The following is a 19,963-nucleotide window of genomic DNA, read 5'->3' on the forward strand; positions in this document are numbered from 1 at the left end:
GCGCGGGGGAGGCCCCGGGGGGGGACCCCGCGGCTGCCGCCCCCGCCGAGCGCGGGGAGGGGGGCGGGCAGCGGCGGGGGCGGCAGCACCGGGCCCCCTTCTTCCCCCCATCCCCACCGGCACCGGAGCAGCGGGAGGGGAGCGGCGCCCCGCACGGCGGCACCGGGGGTCCCGCAGCCCCGGCAGGGACCGGGCAGGACACGCGTGGCACGGGGGGGTCCGTGGGAGAGGCAGGAGCCCCCGAAGGGGACGCGGGGCTCGGTGTTGGCGTGGACACCGTGAATCCCGCGGGCAGCGCTCGCAGCATCCCCGGTTTCGGTGACAACCCCAGCGGGCGCGGGGATGCTCCGGGTACCGGCACCGCTGTCCCGGTAGTGCCCCCCGGTGCCGGAGCCCTTACCGAGGGCTGGCACTCGGTGTCACCGTCACGCACACGCTGCCATCGGTGGGCTCCGGGGGGAGCAGCGACAACGGGAGCGGACGGAGCTTTCTCGGGTGGGCTGGGGGGATGCTGAAGCCCCGAGCCCGCAGCAGCGGGAGGGAGCGGAGGGGTGGGGGGTGTCACGGCCCGCACCCCGGTCCGGCCCTGCGTGGCTCGGTGCTATTTATACCGCGGCCGGCGCCTGGCGTGGGTCCAGAGCCGCCCCCGCGCGATCCTGGCCGGGGGGGAGCCGTGCCGGTGTCCGGGGCACATCCCCGGAGCTACCGGCGGAGCAACCGGGGCATCCCGCACGGGCACGGCGCCCATGGCGGGGGTCCTGCCCCAACCCTCCCGCTTCACCCCCTTCCCCACCCCGTGCCGGTGTCCGGGGCACATCCCCGGAGCTACCGGCGGAGCAACCGGGGCATCCCGCACGGGCACGGCGCCCATGGCGGGGGTCCTGCCCCAACCCTCCCGCTTCCCCCCCTTCCCCCCCGCCCCCCTGTCACCCCCCCCCCCCCATCTTCTCCACGACCAAGCGTCCGGCTCGGCGGGGCCGTTCCCAGCCCCGGCGCTGCCCCCGGCTGACGCACATCCTCCGCCCACGGCCCCGCCGCTTCCCGGCTCCGCCGCCCACGGCCCGCGGAGGGGGAGCGGGGGGGCCGCCCGAGCCCGCTCCCCGCTGCCCGCCCACGGGCGGCCGCCGCCCCTCGGTGGGGAGCGGCGGGGGGGGATCCACGCGGAGAGCGGCACCCCCTTCCCGGGGCTGGGGCACGGAGCCGCCGAGCCGAGCCGAGCCGCTCCGTGGGATGCGGGACGCCCTGCGCGCCGCGGGTCAGCGGTGACCGCCGCTGGCAGAGCCCCGTCCGGGCCGTGGGGTCGCGGGGCCGGTGGGACCGGGGCAGGCGGGGTCGGTGGGACCCGCGGCCGCCGGTTCGGCTGCCGGGGGAGGGGCCGGGGGGCGAGGGGCGGGACCTGCGCGCCCCCCACGCGTGACCCATTCACACAAACAACGCGAGGCCGCGCCCTGATAGGCGGAGGCGGTTGTCAATCAGACGGGGTATACATGAGGGTGGAGGGCGTGGCTTGTGGTGCCTGTGTTTTGATTGGTTGAGGGGCGTGTCTGTCAGAGCCGTTACCAGGGTGGGGCGTGGCTGAGAGGTAAATGGCGGGCATGTTGGTCACCGTGGTAACGAGGGCGGGAACATAGCTGCTTCCTGCACGCGCACCGCTGATAGACTAAAACTACTGCCAATCAACTTGGCAGAGAGCAGAGGTGAATTTTGATAGGTTAAATCAGCTGTCAATCAACGACAAAGCCCGGCGAGCGGCTTTTCTATTGGCTGTGGATGGTCCTCGGTGGCCGGGCCGGGCAGGCGGCGGAAGCGGAAGCGGCCGGCGCAGCCGCGGCGGGAGGGATGAAACCGGCTCCGGGGCGACGGCGGCGCCTCCCGGCATTGCCCGTGCTGCTCTTGCTGTTCCTGCCCTTCCTGCCCCTGGAAGCTGCAGGTGAGCGCGGCAGCGGCGTCCATGAGCGGAGACCGGCGGGTGGGGAGCGGGACGGCGGCAGCCCCCGGGGCAGCATGGCGGAACAACGGGACCGGTGGGCCACGGGGATCTGCCCGGTGCCCGCTGCACCCGCAGGGAGCCCTCTGAGCGCTTTGCGGGTTCTCCACGCTGAGGGGGTCGGTGCGGCCCGGTGGCACCGGGATTTCGTGTCCCGGTGTGCCGATCCCCCGGTACGACCGGGCCTTCCGTGCCCTTCGGGAGCCGCTTCGCCTCGGGGGGCCGCCGTGCGTGCCGGGTTTGTGTCGCTGAGGTCGGCTTGTGGAGCTAGGAGTCGAGCCGGATGGGGTTATCCCAGAAAAGAACCGGAGGGCGAATTCCAAGGAAAACAGCGCAAACACCGTGGGGGATGTGGGGGGAAAGGGCTGGGTGGGCGAAGCAGAGGGCAGCAGGGCACGGAGCCTTCCCTGTGTGCTTCCCAGGCTCCAAGGATGCCGTGATCCCGCTGCTGGAGGGGCACGACTCCCGGTACCGGGAATCGCAGCGCTTCTGCTACAGCAACACGCGCCCCCCGCGGTGGAACGACGTCTGGACCAGGACACAGGTGAGAGCAGGAGGAGGAGGAGGCAGCAGATCCTCCCTGCTCCAGCCCCTCCATCCGTCCATCCCTCCATCCATCCCTCCATCCATCCATCCATCCATCCATCCATCCACAGAATCACTGGGTTGGAAGAGAACTTTTAAGATCATCGAGTCCAACCCAGCCCCAACACCTCAACTCAACCCCAGCACCCAGTGCCACACCCAGGCTGTGTTAAACACACCCAGGGATGGTGACTGCACCACCTCCCCGGGCAGCCAGCCCAGAATTTTATCACTTTTTCTGTGAAAAAACTTTTCCCCGATACGCAGCCTGTATTTCCCTTGGTGCAGCTCGAGGCTGTGTGCTCTGGTTGTGTCAGTGCTGCCTGGAGAGAGAGCCCAGCCCCAGCTGAGCACAGGCACCTTTCAGGGAGTGTGGAGAGTGATGAGGGCGTCCTGGCACACAAATCTCTGGGGCAGAGCCAGCTCCTAAGACAGGAATTCCTGGGACAGACCAAGCTCCCAGGACAGAACCTGCTCTTGGGGCAGGACCAGCTTCAGGAACATGAATCCCTGGGGCTGGACCAGCTCCTGAGGCTGGACCAGGTCCTGGTACACAAGTCTCTGGGGCAGAACCAGGTTCTGAGGCTGGACCAGCTTCAGGAACACAAATCTCTGGGGGAGAAGCAGCTCCTGGGACAGGAACCCTGGGGCAGAACCAGGTTCTGAGGCTGGACCAGCTCCTGGTACATAAATCCCTGAGGCAGAACCAGCTCTTAAGACAGGAATTACTGGAACAGACAAAGCTTCCAGGACAGAGGTTCTGAGGCTGGACCAGCTTCAGGAACACAAATTCCTGGGGCAGAACCAGCTCCTGGCACACAAATCTCTGGGGCAGAACCTGCTCTGAGGCTGGACCAGCTCCTGGTACATAAATCCCTGAGGCAGAACCAGCTCTTAAGACAGGAATTACTGGAACAGACAAAGCTTCCAGGACAGAGGTTCTGAGGCTGGACCAGCTTCAGGAACACGAATTTCTGGGGCAGAATCAGTCCTAAGACAGGAATTCCTGGGACAAACCAAGCTTCCAGGACAGAACCTGCTCCTGGGGCAGGACCAGCTTCAGGAACATAAATCTCTGGGGCAGAACCAGTTCCTAAGAAAGGAATTCCTGGGACAGACCAAGCTCCCAGGACAGAACCAGCTCCTGGGGCAGAACCAGGTTCTGAGGCTGGACCAGCTTCAGGAACACGAATTCCTGGGGCAGAACCAGCTCCTGGGGCAGGAACCCTGGGGCAGAACCAGCTCCTGGGGCAGGAGCCCAGTCTCTTTTCTGTTTCTCAACCCCCCACTCCCCTCTGTCCCCGCAGATCCGCGTCACCAGCAGCCACATGATCCGCGTCACCCAGGTGGACAGCGAGGAGGAGCTGGAGAAGTTCAGCGTGTGGAACGTGCTGTTCTCCTTCCTGAGGGGCAAGCTCAATGACACCAGCATAGATGTGGATCTCTACAGCAACAAAACCTGCCTCAAGGTCGAGCTGCTGGAGCCTGGCACCACCTACTCCGTGGTCCTCTTCCGACGTACGTCCCCTCCCCGCTGGGGAAAGGGGGCCTGGGGCTGCCCAGGGGACAGCAGGACAGGGCAGCTCGTGATCCAAGGAGCTGTTCCTTCCTCAGGAAGGGAATTTGGTGTGCAGAAGGAATTTGGGGCACTTGGAAGTCCCATCCCTGTCCTGTCACCCTGTGGCAGGTGGGAGCTTCCCGCCGTGCCCCTCTCGACTGGGGTTTATTCTTTTTTCCAGGTTTTGATCCTAAGCTGTTCCTTGTTTTCTTCTTGGGCTTGCTGTTGTTTTTCTGTGGGGACACACTGAGCAGGTGAGCCCTGTCCTTTCCCTGGGGGCTCCTGGGTGGGGGTGTTTGTGCACAGGTACCCATAAAACACCTGCTGTGATTGATTCCCTGTGTGATCATTGCAGGAGCCAAATCTTCTACTACTCAGCTGGGATCAGTGTTGGCTTGTTGGCCTCGCTGCTTGTCCTCGTCTACATGATGTCCAAGGTCATGCCCAAGGTAGGTGTCACATTTTGAGGGGGTCAGAGACCTCGTAGCCCTTTCCTGGATGGACTGGGTTGGGTACAGAGCACCTCAGCACCTGGGGGAGGTATCCACAGCCTGCCTGCAACCTCTCTGTGCTCCCCTAGAAAAGCCCTGTGTACTTCCTGCTGGTTGGAGGTTGGTCCTTCTCCCTGTACCTGCTTCAGCTGATCTTCAAGAACCTGCGGGAGATCTGCAAGTCCTACTGGCAGTACCTGTTAGGTAGGTGGGAGCTCTGAGACTCACCTGTTCACCAGGTGAACATCTCCTAGCAGAGCTGTGCAGCAAAGCTGAGCCTCCCTGCCCCTGCTGGTGATGTCAGCTTCCTCCTCATCCTCACACAGCCCCTAATTTCTGTGCTCTCCCACAGGTTACCTGCTCTTTGTGGGCCTCCTGAGCTTTGCTGTGTGCTACAGGTACGGCCCCTTGGAGAACGAGCGCAGCATCAACCTCCTGTCCTGGGCCCTGCAGCTCCTGGGGCTGCTGCTGATGTACTCAGGCATCCAGATCCACCCCATCGCCCTGGGCCTGGTGCTCATCGCTGTCTGCACCAAGAACCTGGATTACCCCTTGCAGTGGGCATTTGCTGCCTACCGGTGAGGCCTGTGGCACTGCAGCGTGCTCACTGCTCCCAGCTGGGTCAGCATGAGCTGCTGGATGGAGCCTGTGGCACACAGCAGCGTTGTTTTCACTGGGGTTTGGGAGTGGGGTGGGGAATTGTGCCCTTTTTCCCTGGGATTGGTGCAGGAGAGGGTCCTTGGGAGCAAGGAGCAGAGGCTAGAGTAGTGTGTTCCACTTTGCCCACTGCTAGCTGGGTCAGGAGCTGGGAGCTTGGGATGCCCCAGGGATTCATGTTCCTAAAGCTGGTCCAGCCTCAGGAGCTGGTTCTGTCCTGTGAGTTCAGTCTGTCCCAGGAATTCCTGTCTCAGGAGCAGGTCCTGCCCAGGGGTTCTTGCCCTGGGAGGTGATCCTGCTTCCACTGCTGGTCTTGCCTTGGAGTTCCTGCTCCAGGGATCCTGCCCTGGAGGGTAGTCCTGCCCCAGAGGTTCTGTCCTGAGAGTTCCTGTCCCAGAGGTTCTGTCCTGAGAGTTCCTGTCCCAGGGGTTCTGTCCTGAGAGTTCCTTCCCCAGAGGTTCTGTCCTGAGAGTTCCTGTCCCAGGGGTTCTGTCCTGAGAGTTCCTTCCCCAGAGGTTCTGTCCTGAGAGTTCCTGTCCCAGGGGTTCTGCCCTGAGAGTTCCTGCCCCAGGGGTCCTGCTCTGGGGTCCTGCCCTGGGCTCCAGCCCCAGGAGCTGGTCCCACCCCATCCAGGCAGTCATTAATTGCTGTTTCCCCCCTGGCAGGAGGGTGCGGAGTTCCAAGCTGGGCCCAACCCCTCCTCGGCTGCTGACAGAGGAGGAATTTCAGCTCCAGGGCGAGGTGGAGACCCGCAAGGCCCTGGCAGAGCTGCGGAGCTTCTGCCAGAGCCCCGAATTCTCTGCCTGGACCACGGTGTCCCGCATCCAGTCTCCCAAAAGGTAACATCCCTGACAGGGAGCTCAGGGTGGCCACCCTGTGTCCCTCTGTGCTGTCACCTCTGTCCTTAGAGACAGAGACACAGATCTGTGGTGTGTGGGGGGAAAGGATGGATAACACCAGGGTGTGGAAAGGGGGAAAGGATGGATACCACCAGGGGATGGAAAGGGGGAAAGGATGGATACCACCAGGGGATGGAAAGGGGGAAAGGATGGATACCACCAGGGTGTGGAAAGGGGGAAAGGATGGATAACACCAGGGTGTGGAAAGGGGGAAAGGATGGATAACACCAGGTCCCAGCAGCAAAATTTTTTACCTGTGTGTGTCAGGGCCTCTCCAGAGGCACTGGACACACCTGCCCAACGTGCTGCTCCATGGCTTCTCCCAGGTTTGCTGATTTTGTGGGTGGTGCTTCCCACGTCACCCCCAACGAGGTGTCAGCCCACGAGCGGGAGTTCGGCCTGGAAAGTCTCTGCATTGACGAGCAGCTCTTCGAGGAGGATGATGATGATGATGAAGAGGAGGAAAACATCAGTGACTCCTCTGGTGGGAATCACAAGAGTGATTCCCTGCCTCACAACCATGTGGATGTCCAGTGAGGTCAGCTACGTGACCTGGCCAAGGAGCAGAACCAGTGCTGGGCTGCTCCGGGCATGGTGGGGATGGTCCTGGTGGGGATGGACCCCACTCTGACAGGGAGAAAAGGGGTCTGACCTCCCTGCAGCTCCTGCCTGAGGTGTGAACGCTGTTGTCAGCACAGCTCTGGGTGTTGAGTGGGGGTGGGACACATGGAAATCCCCCCTAGGCTGGGAAGCCACCAGGATGCAACCTGGACCCAGCCCTACTTTTGCAGTGGATGTTTGTGAGCTCCCAGGGTGGCACCCCCAGGGCAGGGACCCCCTCCCAAACCTGGGTGCTTATCTGGCTCCATCCCCCACTGCAGACAGGAGCCTCTTTCCCCTCTCTGGGCCCTGGACAGCCTGGGGTGGGGATGGACCTTCCCCTCCATCTGCAGGTGCCTGAGGGTGACACACACGAGAGGAACTTTGGACTTGTCCCGCTGGTACCTGCGTGCTCAGCACCTGCCTGGAGCCGTGGTGAGGGAGCTGCCGGTGACCTGCTCCTCCTCCTCCTGCTACAAACATGTCACAGGGCTCCAGCTGGTCGGGCCACACCTCTGCCTTGGCTTCAATCCCGTGTGGATACCAAAAACTCCTGGATGGAGCTGTGGAGCCTCAGGGTCTGCTGGCTGCCCCTGGATGTGGTGTTGGAGTAGAGGCCGTGCTCAGCCCTCTCTCCCCATGCCAGAGCTGAGGATGAGTGTGGATGTGCTTCCTCCCTGCCTCACTGCCGTTCTCCTGCTGTTCACCCTCTCCCAGTGGGTGTGGGCAGGGATTGAGGGTGACCCCACTGATGTTCCAGTGGGGAACTGGGGAGCTCTGCCAAAGCCCAGAGCTGGAGGGGACACCCCAATCTATGCAACTTCCTAAGCAATAACGCTGCCCTCACCTCCTCAGTGTCTCAGCTGCCCTGGGGATGCCCAGCCCAGCCCCTACCTCACCTGGAGCTTCTGCCATCAGTTTGTCCCACTCCCAGCTCTGTCCCTGTCCCAGGTGTGCTCCCCAGCCCTTGCTGTGCTTTCCTCCCTGCTCAGGTGTGAGCAGACTCTGTTACTTCATCCCCCCCGCCTCAGCGTGGTGGATGACTGATTATATTTTTAATAAAGATGTATTTTTTAGGTCCTGAGCCTCATTTGTTCGTCCTGCTGTGACCCCAGGGCTCAGCCACCTGTGGGAGGTCGTTCTGCTGGGGATGATGTGTGGGGACACAACAACCCCTGGGTGACATTCCCTGGGGACAGGTGTCCTCGGAGCAGCCCTGAGCATTCCCGGTTCTCCAGCCCCAGCTGCTCCTGGTTCTCCAGCCCTGTACCTTGCCCCTGTTTCCCTTAGCCCAGGAGAGGAAGCTCCCTTTGTTTGCTCGGCTCCAGGATTTTCACTGCTTGTTCCTGCAAGGGTGGGGAAAACCAAGCCGGGACCGCGGGCAGGGGCTGCAGCCGCCAGCACTCCTGGGGCTGATCCCCGCTAGCTGCTCCTTCGTGCCTCAGTTTCCCCATCTGAGAACTCTGGGGGAGGGCCCTGCGGCCCCCCCTCCCCTCCGTGGGCCGGACGGGGCCAGCACCGAGCGCTGGGCTGGGCTGAGCCCCGCCGGTTCCGGGGCAGCTCCAGCCGAAGCCACTCCAGCCGCCGCTGCTCTGGGACCGGGAGGTGAGTGGGGGACCCAGACAGCAGCTGAAGCCCCCGAGCCCCCCAGTCCTCAGCTGGATGGGGGCACCCTGTCCCCACAACCCCCATCCCAGGGCACCTGCATCCCGCGGGGCGTGGGGACCTGGTGTCATTGGGAGCCCCGGGGTGAGCCCAGCGCTGCCCAGGAGCTGGGGGGTTCTTACTCTGGCTCCCACCCATGGCTGCTAACCCTGGGGTCTCACCCAGCAGCACGGGGGGGCTCAGACCCCTGGAGGGCTCTGACATCTCTGGAGGCTGTTGGGACCACCTCCATCACCCTTTTTGCCCCATCTTTCCCCACCTTCTCCTCGCTCGTGAACTTTCCCCGGGGCACCGATAAGCGGGGCTGGGTTTACAGCCCTGCTCCCCAGCTGTAAAGTGGGGGTGAAGGTCACCCCCAGGAACGTGACTGAGCTGTCACAGACAGGTGAGGGATGGAGGAGACTTGGGGGGAAGCAGCTCCCGGGGGTGACCTGTCGGGGGGCTTGGGCTCCCCTCCCCGCCCCGGCTTCCCCCTGCCAGGAAGGAGGGAGGAAGTGGAGGCTGAATTAATCCAAGAATAGGACCCAGGTGTCCGCATTTCCTGCCGGGTCCCCGCTTCCCCCCAGCATCCGGCTGCCCCCAACCCCACCACGGGGTGCTGGGCACCAGGATACCCCGGCAAGATGCCCCCCCGTGCCTCTGTGGGTGTGTGGCAGCCTTGTCCCCTATCCCCAGGATTGGGGGGAGCAGCCAAGATCCCAGAGACTGCTGAGGACCTGGTGGGGCGTTTTGGGGAAGGGGCTGCGTGTCGGTGGCTGCAGCCCCCTCCATCCCCCGTGCTGTGTCCCAGCTGCCCCGGAGCTGCCCGGCCATGGAAGGCACCTCCTCGCTGCTGGACGCCGAGGCCGTCGCGGACCTGGTGCTGCTGGACCCGCTGACCGAGGAGTCGCTGGTCCAGACGCTGCGGGAGCGATTCCGCCGGCGCGACATCTACGTGGGCAGCGGGACAAGGGGGGGTTTGGGGGGGACGACAGGGGCTGCTGGGGTGGGAGTGGGATGTGGGATGTGGGGTGTGGGATACGGAGTGGCAGGGCTGCGGGGTCTGGGATGGGGAATGCGGTATGGGATACGGAGTATGGGATGGGAAGAGGATATGGGGTCTAAGATGGGGATTGGGATAGGGGTATGGGATGAGGAATAGGATATGGGATATGAGGTATGGGATAGGAATTGACAGGGTTGCAGGGTCTGGGATGGGGAGTGAGATATGGGGTCTGGGATGGGGAATGGGATATGGGGTAATGAGGTATAGGATGGGAAGGGGATATGGGGTCTGAGACAGGGATTGGGTTATGGGGTCTGGGATGGGGATTGGGATATGGGGTCTGGGATGGGGAGTGGAAGGGCTGCATGTTCTGGGATGGGGGGCAGGATCTGGGGTCTGGGATGAAGACAAGGATCTGGGATGGGGATGGGGAGCACCAGGACCCCCCAGCCCCTCATCCCTGCTGTCCTGCTGTCCCACAGACGTACATTGGGAATGTGGTGATCTCGGTGAACCCGTACCAGTCCCTGCCCATCTACACCCCGGAGAAGGTGGAGGAATATCGCAACTGCAGCTTCTTCGCCGTGAAACCCCACATGTGAGCACGGGGAGGCTGGTGGTGCCCACAGGGATTGTGCCAAGGGCATCACTCCCAGCCAACCCAAGGGGTTGGGGTTCAGCTGGGGCAACACCACAGCCACAACGGGGGGGTCTGGGCGTTTCCTGAAGCCCCCAGATGCCTCCAACCCCTCTTGCCCCCAGCTATGCCATCGCTGACGATGCCTATCGCTCGCTGCGGGACCGGGACAGGGACCAGTGCATCCTCATCACCGGCGAGAGCGGCGCCGGCAAGACAGGTACAGCCGGGGCTGCAAGGGGGGGCTCAGGGCACTGCGAGGGGCTGATGGGGTGAGGGGCACAGCCCCAGCGCCCACGCCCCCACCCCAATGACCCCCACCCCTCGCCGGCAGAGGCCAGCAAGCTGGTGATGTCCTACGTGGCGGCCGTGAGCAGCAAAGGGGAGGAGGTGAACAAGGTGAAGGAGCAGCTCCTGCAGTCCAACCCTGTGCTGGAGGGTGAGTGCCGAACATCCTGAGCCCCTCCTCCCGCATCCCGGACCTGCCAGGGCTCGGCGCTGTCCCCCTGGAGCCCACCGTAACCCCCTCCTCTCCTGCAGCCTTTGGGAATGCCAAGACTGTGCGGAATGACAACTCCTCCCGATTCGTGAGTGACCTGGGGAGGGGGGTTGGACCCTGCTGGGGCTGGGAGGGGAGCAGAGAGGGGATGGGGATGGGGGGTATGGAGCTGCCAGCCCCATCAGGACCCCCTTCCCTGACCCATCCCCTTCCCCCAGGGCAAATACATGGACATTGAGTTCGACTTCAAGGGCGAGCCCCTGGGAGGGGTCATCAGCAACTGTGAGTACCCACCACACCCCAGTGACACTGACCCTGTGGGAAACTGATTTGTATAAACTCCTCCAAACCTGACAGAAGGTGCTGTCATCTGTATATTCTGTCATCTGTATACAAACCTTGAGATAAAACATGCTGACTTAAAAAAAACCAGAGTAACACAGACATTGTTGGGAGAGAAATAGAACTAAAACCAAATTTCAAAAGATAGCCTTGCAAAAAAGTTTTCATGAAGCTTTGCGAAAATCAGAGAGTTTTCAGAACACATTATTAAATTATTCAAGTGTTTATTCTATTCATTATCCAAGTCACAACATGACTCAATCCAACATGACCCCTCCCTGCAGACCTGCTGGAGAAATCCCGCATTGTCCGGCACGTGAAGGGCGAGAGGAACTTCCACATCTTCTACCAGCTCCTGGCTGGGGCTTCACCACAGCTGCTCCGTAGGTCCAGACCCCGCAGCGTGGGGGATTTAGAGGTGGAACAGGAGCTGGGGAGGATCATGGCTGAACTGCCACCTCCTCTCCCCAACACCAGAGCAGCTGAAGCTCCGCCAGGACTGTGGCCACTATGGATACCTGAACCGGGAGGGCTCCAGCCTGCCTGGCATGGATGATGCAGCCAACTTCCACGCCATGCAGGTACCCACAGGAAGACAGGACCCCCCCCCCACAAAAAATCCTGGAGCCCACCCCATCCCCTGAGGTGTTGTGTCCATCCCCAGGATGCCATGAGGGTCATCGGCTTCTCGCCCGCTGAGGTGACAGAGCTGCTGGAGGTGACGGCCGTGGTGCTCAAACTGGGCAATGTCCAGCTGAGCAGCAGCTTCCAGGCCAGTGGCATGGAGGCCTGCAGCATCAGCGAGCCCCAGGGTAGGGATGGGGGATAGAGATGGGAATGGGGGGGTGTGGAGACCCCCTGAGCCCCTCCTAGGCTCTGGCACTGCTGTCTCCTCACGCAGAGCTGCGCGAGATCTGCGAGCTGATCGGGCTGGACCCCGGCGCGCTGGAGCGGGCGCTGTGCTCCCGCACGGTGAAGGCGCGGGATGAGACGGTGCTGACCACCCTCACTGTCCCCCAGGTGAGCAGGACCACCCCCCAGCCATGGGGCTGATGCCTGACAGCCCCCCATGAGCCACACCAGCCCCTCTCCCTTCTCCCTTCTCCTCAGGGCTACTACGGGCGGGACGCGCTGGCCAAGAACATCTACAGCCGCCTCTTCGACTGGCTGGTGAATCGTATCAATTCCAGCATCCAGGTGAGCTCCAGGGGATCCTGGAGCCCCAGGAGGATCCTGGACCCCCACCCCACAAAGGGCTCAACACCCCGTTATATCCCCAGGTGAAGTCGGACAAGCAGAGGAAGGTGATGGGCGTCCTGGACATCTACGGCTTTGAGATCTTCCAGGTGAGTGAAGGATCCACCAGGCCCCGTTCAGGGGGTTGGGAACAGCATTTGGGACACGGGGCAGGGCTGGGGGCTCGGGAAGCAGCTGCCATACAGGATCCTTCCATCGCAGGACAACGGCTTTGAGCAGTTCATCATCAACTACTGCAACGAGAAGCTGCAGCAGATCTTCATCCTGATGACGCTGAAGGAGGAGCAGGAGGAATACGTCCGAGAGGTACCTCCAGCTCTTCCCAGAGCACGGCCCCAAGGAGTTTCAGCCCTCCTAGGATGGGGAAGTGCTGGAGACGGCTCCGCCACACGTCCCTCCCTCGCCCCGCTCCCTGCTGAGGGCACATTCAATGGCAGGAAGGGATTCGGGATCCAAATCCCCGTGGCCGGATGTCCGGTTCCTGCCCCACAGCAGCTGGGGGTGTCCGTGGGGCAGGGTCTGGGTTATCCCTGTGTCTGACCCACATCTACTCTCAGGGCATCCAGTGGACCCCGGTGGAGTTTTTTGACAACAGCATCATCTGCAACTTGATTGAGAACGTGAGTTTCCCACCCAGTGCTGGGATCTTGGGGTTCCAGCTCCCCCCCGCAGCCCAAACTGGGGTGCGCTGGGGCTGGTTTGGGGTGACACCATCCATCGTGGACAGAGCACCACCGGGATCCTGGCCATGCTGGACGAGGAGTGCCTGCGGCCCGGCGTGGTCAACGAGGACACCTTCCTCACCAAACTCAACCAGCTCTTGGCCACACACAAGCACTACGAGAGCAAGGAGACGCAGAACGCCCGGCGTGTCACCGACGCCAGCCTGCCACCGCGCTGCTTCCGCATCCACCACTACGCCGGCAAGGTCCGGCCGGGTCTGCTCCCCTTCCCAGTGCCACGCTCCTCATCCCAGAGCCCTGACCCTCTTCCCAGAGCCCTGACCCTCTTCCCAGAGCCCTGATCCTCTTCCCAGTGCCACGCTCCTCATCCCAGAGCCCTGATCCTCTTCCCAGAGCCCTGATCCTCTTCCTAGCATCTTCCCAGAGCCCTGACCCTCTTCCCAGAGCCCTGACCCTCTTCCCAGCACCCTGATCCTCTTCCCAGAGCCTTGATCCCCTTCCCAGAGCCCTGACCCTCTTCCCAGAGCCCTGATCCCCTTCCCAGAGCCCTGATCCTCTTCCCAGCGCCCTGATCCTCTTCCTAGCACCCTGACCCTCTTCCCAGTGCTCCGATCCTCTTCCCAGTACCCTGATCCTCTTCCCAGTGCCACACTCCTCATCCCAGAACCCTGCTCCTCTTCCCAGTGCTCCAATCCTCTTCCTAGCACCCTGACCCTCTTCCCAGTGCTCCGATCCTCTTCCCAGTACCCTGATCCTCTTCCCAGAGCCCTGATCCTCTTCCTAGTGCTCCAATCCTCTTCCTAGCACCCTGGCCCTCTTCCCAGTGCCACGCTCCTCATCCCAGAACCCTGCTCCTCTTCCCAGTGCTCCAATCCTCTTCCCAGCACCTTGATGCTCTTCAGTGCTCCAATCCTCTTCCCAGAGTGCCTGACTCCATGCCCCAGCACCCTGATCATCTTCCCTGTGCCACACTGCTCTTCCCAGAGCCCTGATCCCCTTCCCAGTGCTCCAATCCTCTTCCCAGCACCTTGATGCTCTTCCCAGAGCCCTGATCCTCTTCCCAGTGCTCCAATCCTCTTCCCAGAACCCCAATCCTCTTCCCTATGCCACACTCCTCTTCCCAGAGCCCTGATCCTCTTTCCAGCACCCCAGTCCTTTTCACAGCACCCTGATTCTCTTTCCAGCACCCTGGTCCTCTTCACAATGCCCTAGTTCTCCTTCCAGCACCCCAGTCCTCTTCCCACTGCCCTGGTCTTTTTCCCAGCACTCTGGTTCTCTTACCAGTACCCCAGTCCTCTTCCCAGCACTTTCATTCTTTTACCATCATCCCAGATCTCTTTTCAGCACCCCAGGCTTCTTCCCTGCATCTCAGACTTCCTCCTAGCTCTCTGGACCTCTTCACAGCATCCTGGTCCTCTTCCCAGTGCCTCAGCTCTCTTCCCAGTGCCCTGGTCCTCTTCCCAGCATCCCAGACATTTTCTCAGTGCTCCAATCCTCTTTCCAGCACCTCAGTCCTCTTCCCAGCATCCCAGACATTTTCTCAGTGCCCCAATCCTCTTCCCAGCACCCCAGTCCTTTTCCCAGCACCCCAGTCCTCTTCCCAGCTCCCCAATCCTCTTCCCAGCACCCCAGTCCTTTTCTCAGCACCCCAATCCTCTTCCCAGCATCCCAGACATTTTCTCAGTGCCCCAATCCTCTTCCCAGCACCCCAGTCCTCTTCCCAGTACCTTGGTCCTCTTCCCAGCACCCCAGACCTTTTCTCAGCGCCCCAATCCTCTTCTCAGCACCCCAATCCTCTTCCCAGTGCCTCAGTTCTCTTCCCAGTGCCCCGCTCCCCTCCCCAGCCTTACACAGGAGATGTGGGGCTGCACTGGGAACAGGCTGGGGATGCTGCACCGTGCCCCCCGTCCCTGCCTGGGTGCTGACCCCAGTGCCCTCCCCAGGTGACCTACAACGTGACGGGCTTCATCGAGAAGAACAACGACCTGCTCTTCCGCGACCTCTCGCAGGCCATGTGGGCGGCCAGGCACGCGCTGCTGCGCTCGCTCTTCCCCGAGGGAGACCCCCAGAAGGTCTCCCTCAAGCTGCCCCCCACTGCAGGCTTCCAGTTCAAGTCATCCGTGGCAATGCTGATGAAGAACCTCTACTCCAAGAACCCCAACTACATCAGGTACCGGCGCCTGTGGTGTTTTCAGAGTGCCCCAGACAGAGGAGGAATGATTGAATCTGACTCCATGTTATTATTTTATGATCTGTATTATATAAAAGAATACTGTACTAAAACTAAAAGAATAGAGGAAGGATACAGACCGAAGGCTTAACACGATACTGATGAAAAACGTGTGACTCCTCCCAGAGTCCCAACACAGCTGGATGGTGATTGGTCATTAAGTAAAAACAATTCACGTTAAACCAATGAAACAATGACCAGTTGGTAAACAATCTCCAAACTCATTCCAGAGCAGCAAAACACAGGAGAAACAAATCAGATCATTATTATTTTCATTTTTCTCTGAGGCTTCTCAGCTTCCCAGGAGAAGAAAAATCCTGGTGAAGGGATTTTTCAGAAAATATGACAATGACAGGCCCTGGCAGAGACCCCCCGGGGGCAACTCTGGCGCCCCAAACCCCCCCAAACCAGCACTGCGCTCTGCAGGTGCATCAAACCCAACGACACCAAGTCAGCCATGGTGTTCACGCCGGAGCTGGTGCTGGCCCAGGCGCGGTACCTGGGGCTGATGGAGAACGTGCGGGTGCGGCGGGCGGGCTACGCCTTCCGCCAGCTCTACGGCCCCTTCCTGCAGCGCTACAAGATGCTCAACCCCCGCACGTGGCCCCGCTGGGACCGTGGGGACAGGTACGGGGCTGGCACGGATTGAGAGGGGTCAGGGGGCTGCCAGGGTGGGCTCTGACCGGCCTCGTCTCTGCCACGGGGCAGGGAGGGGACCGAGGTGCTGCTGGCAGGTCTGGAGTTCCCCGCCGAGGAGCTGGCGTTCGGCCACACCAAGATCTTCATCCGCTCGCCACGCACTGTGAGTTCGGGAAGGGGAGAGTCCAGGGGTGGCCAGATTTCTCCCGGGAGTTCCTGGGTGATGCCACAGCCCCTGGGGCCGCTCAGTGAGCCAGTGCTTGCCGTGGTTGTCCCCAGCTCTTCGACCTGGAGCGGCAGCGCCAGGAGCGCGTGGCCCAGCTCGCCACCCTGATCCAGAAGACGTTTCGGGGCTGGCGGTGCCGGACCCAGTACCAGCTGATGCGCAAGAGCCAGATCCTCATCTCTGCCTGGTTCCGTGGCCACAGGGTGAGGACAGGGCAGGTCCTGGCCCATCCCTCTCCCCCTGGCTCTCCAAGCACGCCCCACTCACGCCCTTGTTCCCCCGCAGCAAATGAACCGGTACAAGCAGATGAAGCGGTCGGCACTGATCCTGCAGGCTTATGCACGGGGCTGGAAGGTGAGGGCTGGGCAGCCCCAGGGCCACCATGGGACCAGCCTGGTGTGGGGGAGCAGGGTGGGTGGGGACAGGGGCTCTGCGTGCCCCACGGTGGGACCAGGAGCTCCGTGTGTCCCACGGTGGGACCAGATTCACCCTCATCTCCTCTCCCCGTCTTTCCTCCTTCTCTCCTGCCTCTCTCCTGCCTCTCCCTCTCTCTCCATGTCTGTGTTGGTGCCTCCCCCTCGGGCTCCCTGGGCTCTCACCCCCGCAGTCTCGCCGGCTCCTCCGGGAGCTGAAGTCCCAGTGCCGACGCCACGCGGCCGCCACCACCATCGCCGCTCACTGGAGAGGGTACCAGGTAACGGGGCCACGCGCCCTCAGGCCACCTCTGTCCTGCTGTCCGTGCCATCTGTCTGTCTGCCCACCCCACTCCTGCCCACCCTGTCGGGCTGGAGCCTCTGTCCTCTCCACTGGGGCCAAACAGGGATGGGAGATGTGGGGGACATGGAGGATGTGGGGGACGTGGGGGATGTGGGGGATGTGGGGGACGTGGGACACCCTTGTCCTTCGTGGGGCTGCTGGTGATGTCCAGTGTCCTCACTGCTGGCGCTGTCCCCGCAGGCTCGCAAGACCTACAGGAAATATTTCCGTTCCAGCGCCAGCACCTGCCTGGCCAACTTCATCTACCGGCGACTGGTGAGTGGGGCTGGGGGAGAGGGAGACACGGTGCCTTCCCAGCCCCCTGCCCTGCTGGCTGCCCCTGTCCTCTCCTGAATCCCTGCCACGTTGTCACCCCCAGGTGCACAGGTACCTGGTGGGGCTGGCAAAGAACCTCCCGCCGCTGTCGGTGATGGACCGGACCTGGCCCCCGGCGCCCTACAGGTTCCTGGATAACACCAACCAGGAGCTGAAGAACATCTTCTACCACTGGAAGGTGGGAGCAGGGGGAGATGGGGAGGATTCCAGGTGGGATCTGGGTGCGCCAGCTCACCTGGGAGGTGTTTGGTGGCACCAAATCGTCCCCTCCCTCGGCAGTGCAAGAAGTACCGGGACCAGCTGCCGGCGTCGCGCCGGGCCCAGCTGCAGGCCAGGCTCTGCGCCAGCGAGCTCTTCAAGGACAAGAAGACCCTCTACCCCAAAAGGTGCCAGGGCAGGGGGCTGGGGGTGCAGGGGAGCTCAGGGCAGCAGTGGCTGATGGCCTCGTCCCCAGCCTGCAGCAGCCTTTCCGCGGGGAGTACCTGGGGCTGAAGCAGAACCCCAAGTACCAGAAGCTCCACGCCGTGGCCAAGGACAAGCTGGTGATGGCCGACACCGTGAGGAAGGTGAACAGGGCCAGTGGAAAGGTGAGATCCTGCTTTGGCCCCGTGCCCTGGGCTGTGGGAGGGCACACGGGGCCACCATGACCCCAGTGACCCCCTGCCCACACTGACCTGCCCACACTGACCTGCCCATGCTGACCACCTGCCCACACTGACCCGCTGCCCACACTGAGCTGCCCATGCTGACCCCCTCCCGGCCAACTTCATCTACCGGCGACTGGTGAGTGGGGCTGGGGGAGAGGGAGACACGGTGCCTTCCCAGCCCCCTGCCCTGCTGGCTGCCCCTGTCCTCTCCTGAATCCCTGCCACGTTGTCACCCCCAGGTGCACAGGTACCTGGTGGGGCTGGCAAAGAACCTCCCGCCGCTGTCGGTGACCGACCGGACCTGGCCCCCGGCGCCCTACAGGTTCCTGGATAACACCAACCAGGAGCTGAAGAACATCTTCTACCACTGGAAGGTGGGAGCAGGGGGAGATGGGGAGGATTCCAGGTGGGATCTGGGTGCGCCAGCTCACCTGGGAGGTGTTTGGTGGCACCAAATCGTCCCCTCCCTCGGCAGTGCAAGAAGTACCGGGACCAGCTGCCGGCGTCGCGCCGGGCCCAGCTGCAGGCCAGGCTCTGCGCCAGCGAGCTCTTCAAGGACAAGAAGACCCTCTACCCCAAAAGGTGCCAGGGCAGGGGGCTGGGGGTGCAGGGGAGCTCAGGGCAGCAGTGGCTGATGGCCTCGTCCCCAGCCTGCAGCAGCCTTTCCGCGGGGAGTACCTGGGGCTGAAGCAGAACCCCAAGTACCAGAAGCTCCACGCCGTGGCCAAGGACAAGCTGGTGATGGCTGACACCGTGAGGAAGGTGAACAGGGCCAGTGGAAAGGTGAGATCCTGCTTTGGCCCCGTGCCCTGGGCTGTGGGAGGGCACACGGGGCCACCATGACCCCAGTGACCCCCTGCCCACACTGACCTGCCCACACTGACCTGCCCATGCTGACCACCTGCCCACACTGACCCGCTGCCCACACTGACCTGCCCATGCTGACCCCCTCCCCACACTGACCCCGTGCCCATTCTGACCCCTGCCCATGCTGATCCCCTGCCCATGCTGACCTGCCCAGACTGACCACCTGCCCACACTGACCATCTGGCCACACTGACCTGCCCATACTGACCCTCTGCCCACACTGATCCCCTGTCCACACTGACCCCCTGCCCATGCTGACCTGCCCACACTGACCCCCTGCCCATGCTGACCCCCACCCACAGACAGTCCCACGCCTGCTGCTCCTCACCACCGAGCACCTGGTCCTGGCTGACCCCAAGGCCGCCCAGCCCAAGACCGTGCTCAGCCTCAGTGACATCCGTGGCGTCTCTGTCACCCGCTTCTCCGACGGCTTCCTGGCCCTGCACCTCAAGGAGGTACCTGGGGAGGGGCGCCCTGGGGGCTCAGGGGGTCCCCAGCAGGGCTGACCCCCCGATTGCCCCACAGGTCTCCACAGTGGGGGCCAAGGGTGACTTCCTGCTGCTCAGTGACCACCTCATCGAGCTGGTCACCCGCCTGCACCAGACCTTCGAGGCCACCACGGGGCAGGCGCTGCCCCTGCACATCACTGACAGGTGTGGGCGGGGCTAGAGTGGGTGTGGTTACAGTGGGCGGAGTCTGAAGGGCAGGACTACAATGGGTGGGGCAGGACAGGGCTGGGGGCACAGAGGGAGTGGCTTCTGTAGGTGGGGCTAACTTGGGTGGAGCTGCAGTGGGTGGGGCTATTGTGGGTGGGACAGGGCAGTGCCCAGGGTGGGATTGAGATGCGGGTGGAGCCTCCAAGGGTGGGGCACCATGTGAGTGACCTGATTGGCTGCAGCAGGAAGGCGCTGAGGAGTGGGTGTAACCAAGGCAGCTCATTGGGCAATGAGGGGACGGACGTGGGCGTGTCCCCCTCCCACCTCTCCATCCTCACCCCTCCCTTCCATCCTCCCAGGTTCTCCACCCGCTTCCCGAAGGGCGACGTGTCCATCACCGTGGTGGAGTCACCCAAGGCCAGCACCAACGGCCCTGTCTGCAAGAAAAAGGGCAGCAACAAGATGGAGGTCCTGGTGCACTGAGGGGACCCTCACCCCTCACCAGGACCCTCACACTGGCACCCCCGACACCCCCTTTGTGTCATCCCCCACCCCTCTGGGAGCTGGCAGCACCCAGGCATTGCTCCAAACCCATTAAAAGGATGCTGAGGTGTCGGTATTGGTGTGGTGCCACCTTGTTACAGGCAGGGTGGGACCTCAGGGACAGTGCCCAAGCTGGGGGAGCACGGCCCAGCCTGGTGATGTAGCCCCTCATCCTGGCCTCCCCCTTTTCTGACTTTTCATGACGCCTGATTGCAGCC

At 62.6% G+C, this 19,963-nt stretch overlaps 3 protein-coding genes across 3 annotated transcripts in view; 2 read left to right on the top strand and 1 right to left on the bottom strand.

Annotated features, from left to right (window-relative positions):
* Positions 1-788, bottom strand: part of NAB2 (NGFI-A binding protein 2) — a 4,805-nt gene extending 4,017 nt beyond the window's left edge. Inside the window, exon 1 of the mRNA XM_041472685.1 lies at positions 401-788. The gene's annotated coding sequence lies outside the window, so the exon portion shown is untranslated. The remainder of the gene's footprint in view (positions 1-400) is intronic.
* Positions 789-1,488: 700 nt separating this feature from the next.
* NEMP1 (nuclear envelope integral membrane protein 1) lies at positions 1,489-7,853 on the top strand. Its single transcript, XM_041472688.1, has 10 exons — positions 1,489-1,930; positions 2,410-2,531; positions 3,880-4,090; positions 4,312-4,384; positions 4,486-4,579; positions 4,711-4,825; positions 4,974-5,199; positions 5,944-6,117; positions 6,504-6,715; positions 7,131-7,853. Exons 1-9 carry the CDS (start codon positions 1,771-1,773, stop codon positions 6,712-6,714), a joined length of 1,386 nt encoding a protein of 461 aa, XP_041328622.1. The 5' UTR covers positions 1,489-1,770; the 3' UTR covers position 6,715; positions 7,131-7,853.
* A 476-nt stretch (positions 7,854-8,329) lies between these two features.
* Positions 8,330-19,685, top strand: MYO1A (myosin IA). The gene is made up of 29 exons (XM_041472687.1): positions 8,330-8,382; positions 9,233-9,376; positions 9,910-10,025; positions 10,190-10,284; positions 10,399-10,503; positions 10,605-10,651; positions 10,782-10,845; positions 11,190-11,288; positions 11,383-11,486; positions 11,570-11,717; positions 11,807-11,925; positions 12,016-12,102; positions 12,186-12,251; positions 12,364-12,468; positions 12,720-12,782; positions 12,890-13,090; positions 14,789-15,015; positions 15,502-15,702; positions 15,784-15,877; positions 15,994-16,143; positions 16,226-16,294; positions 16,548-16,634; positions 16,898-16,972; positions 17,076-17,210; positions 17,312-17,418; positions 17,487-17,619; positions 18,849-19,001; positions 19,072-19,199; positions 19,562-19,685. The coding sequence occupies exons 2-29, from the start codon at positions 9,254-9,256 to the stop codon at positions 19,683-19,685; spliced, it is 3,225 nt and encodes a 1,074-aa protein (XP_041328621.1). The 5' UTR covers positions 8,330-8,382; positions 9,233-9,253.
* Positions 19,686-19,963: the final 278 nt, after the last annotated feature.

The sequence above is a fragment of the Pyrgilauda ruficollis genome, unplaced genomic scaffold, assembly GCF_017590135.1.
Source record: "Pyrgilauda ruficollis isolate IOZ18807 unplaced genomic scaffold, ASM1759013v1 scaffold296, whole genome shotgun sequence".
NCBI lineage: Eukaryota > Metazoa > Chordata > Aves > Passeriformes > Passeridae > Pyrgilauda > Pyrgilauda ruficollis.

Coding starts and splice junctions, on each gene's coding strand:
- NEMP1 (XM_041472688.1), top strand. CDS start 1,771: ATGGTCCTCGGTGGCCGGGCCGGGCAGGCGGCGGAAGCGGAAGCGGCC. Junction 2,532..3,879: donor ACGTCTGGACCAGGACACAG/GTGAGAGCAGGA, acceptor CTGTCCCCGCAG/ATCCGCGTCACCAGCAGCCA. Junction 4,091..4,311: donor CTCCGTGGTCCTCTTCCGAC/GTACGTCCCCTC, acceptor TCTTTTTTCCAG/GTTTTGATCCTAAGCTGTTC.
- MYO1A (XM_041472687.1), top strand. CDS start 9,254: ATGGAAGGCACCTCCTCGCTGCTGGACGCCGAGGCCGTCGCGGACCTG. Junction 13,091..14,788: donor TCCACCACTACGCCGGCAAG/GTCCGGCCGGGT, acceptor TGCCCTCCCCAG/GTGACCTACAACGTGACGGG. Junction 16,973..17,075: donor ACTTCATCTACCGGCGACTG/GTGAGTGGGGCT, acceptor TGTCACCCCCAG/GTGCACAGGTACCTGGTGGG.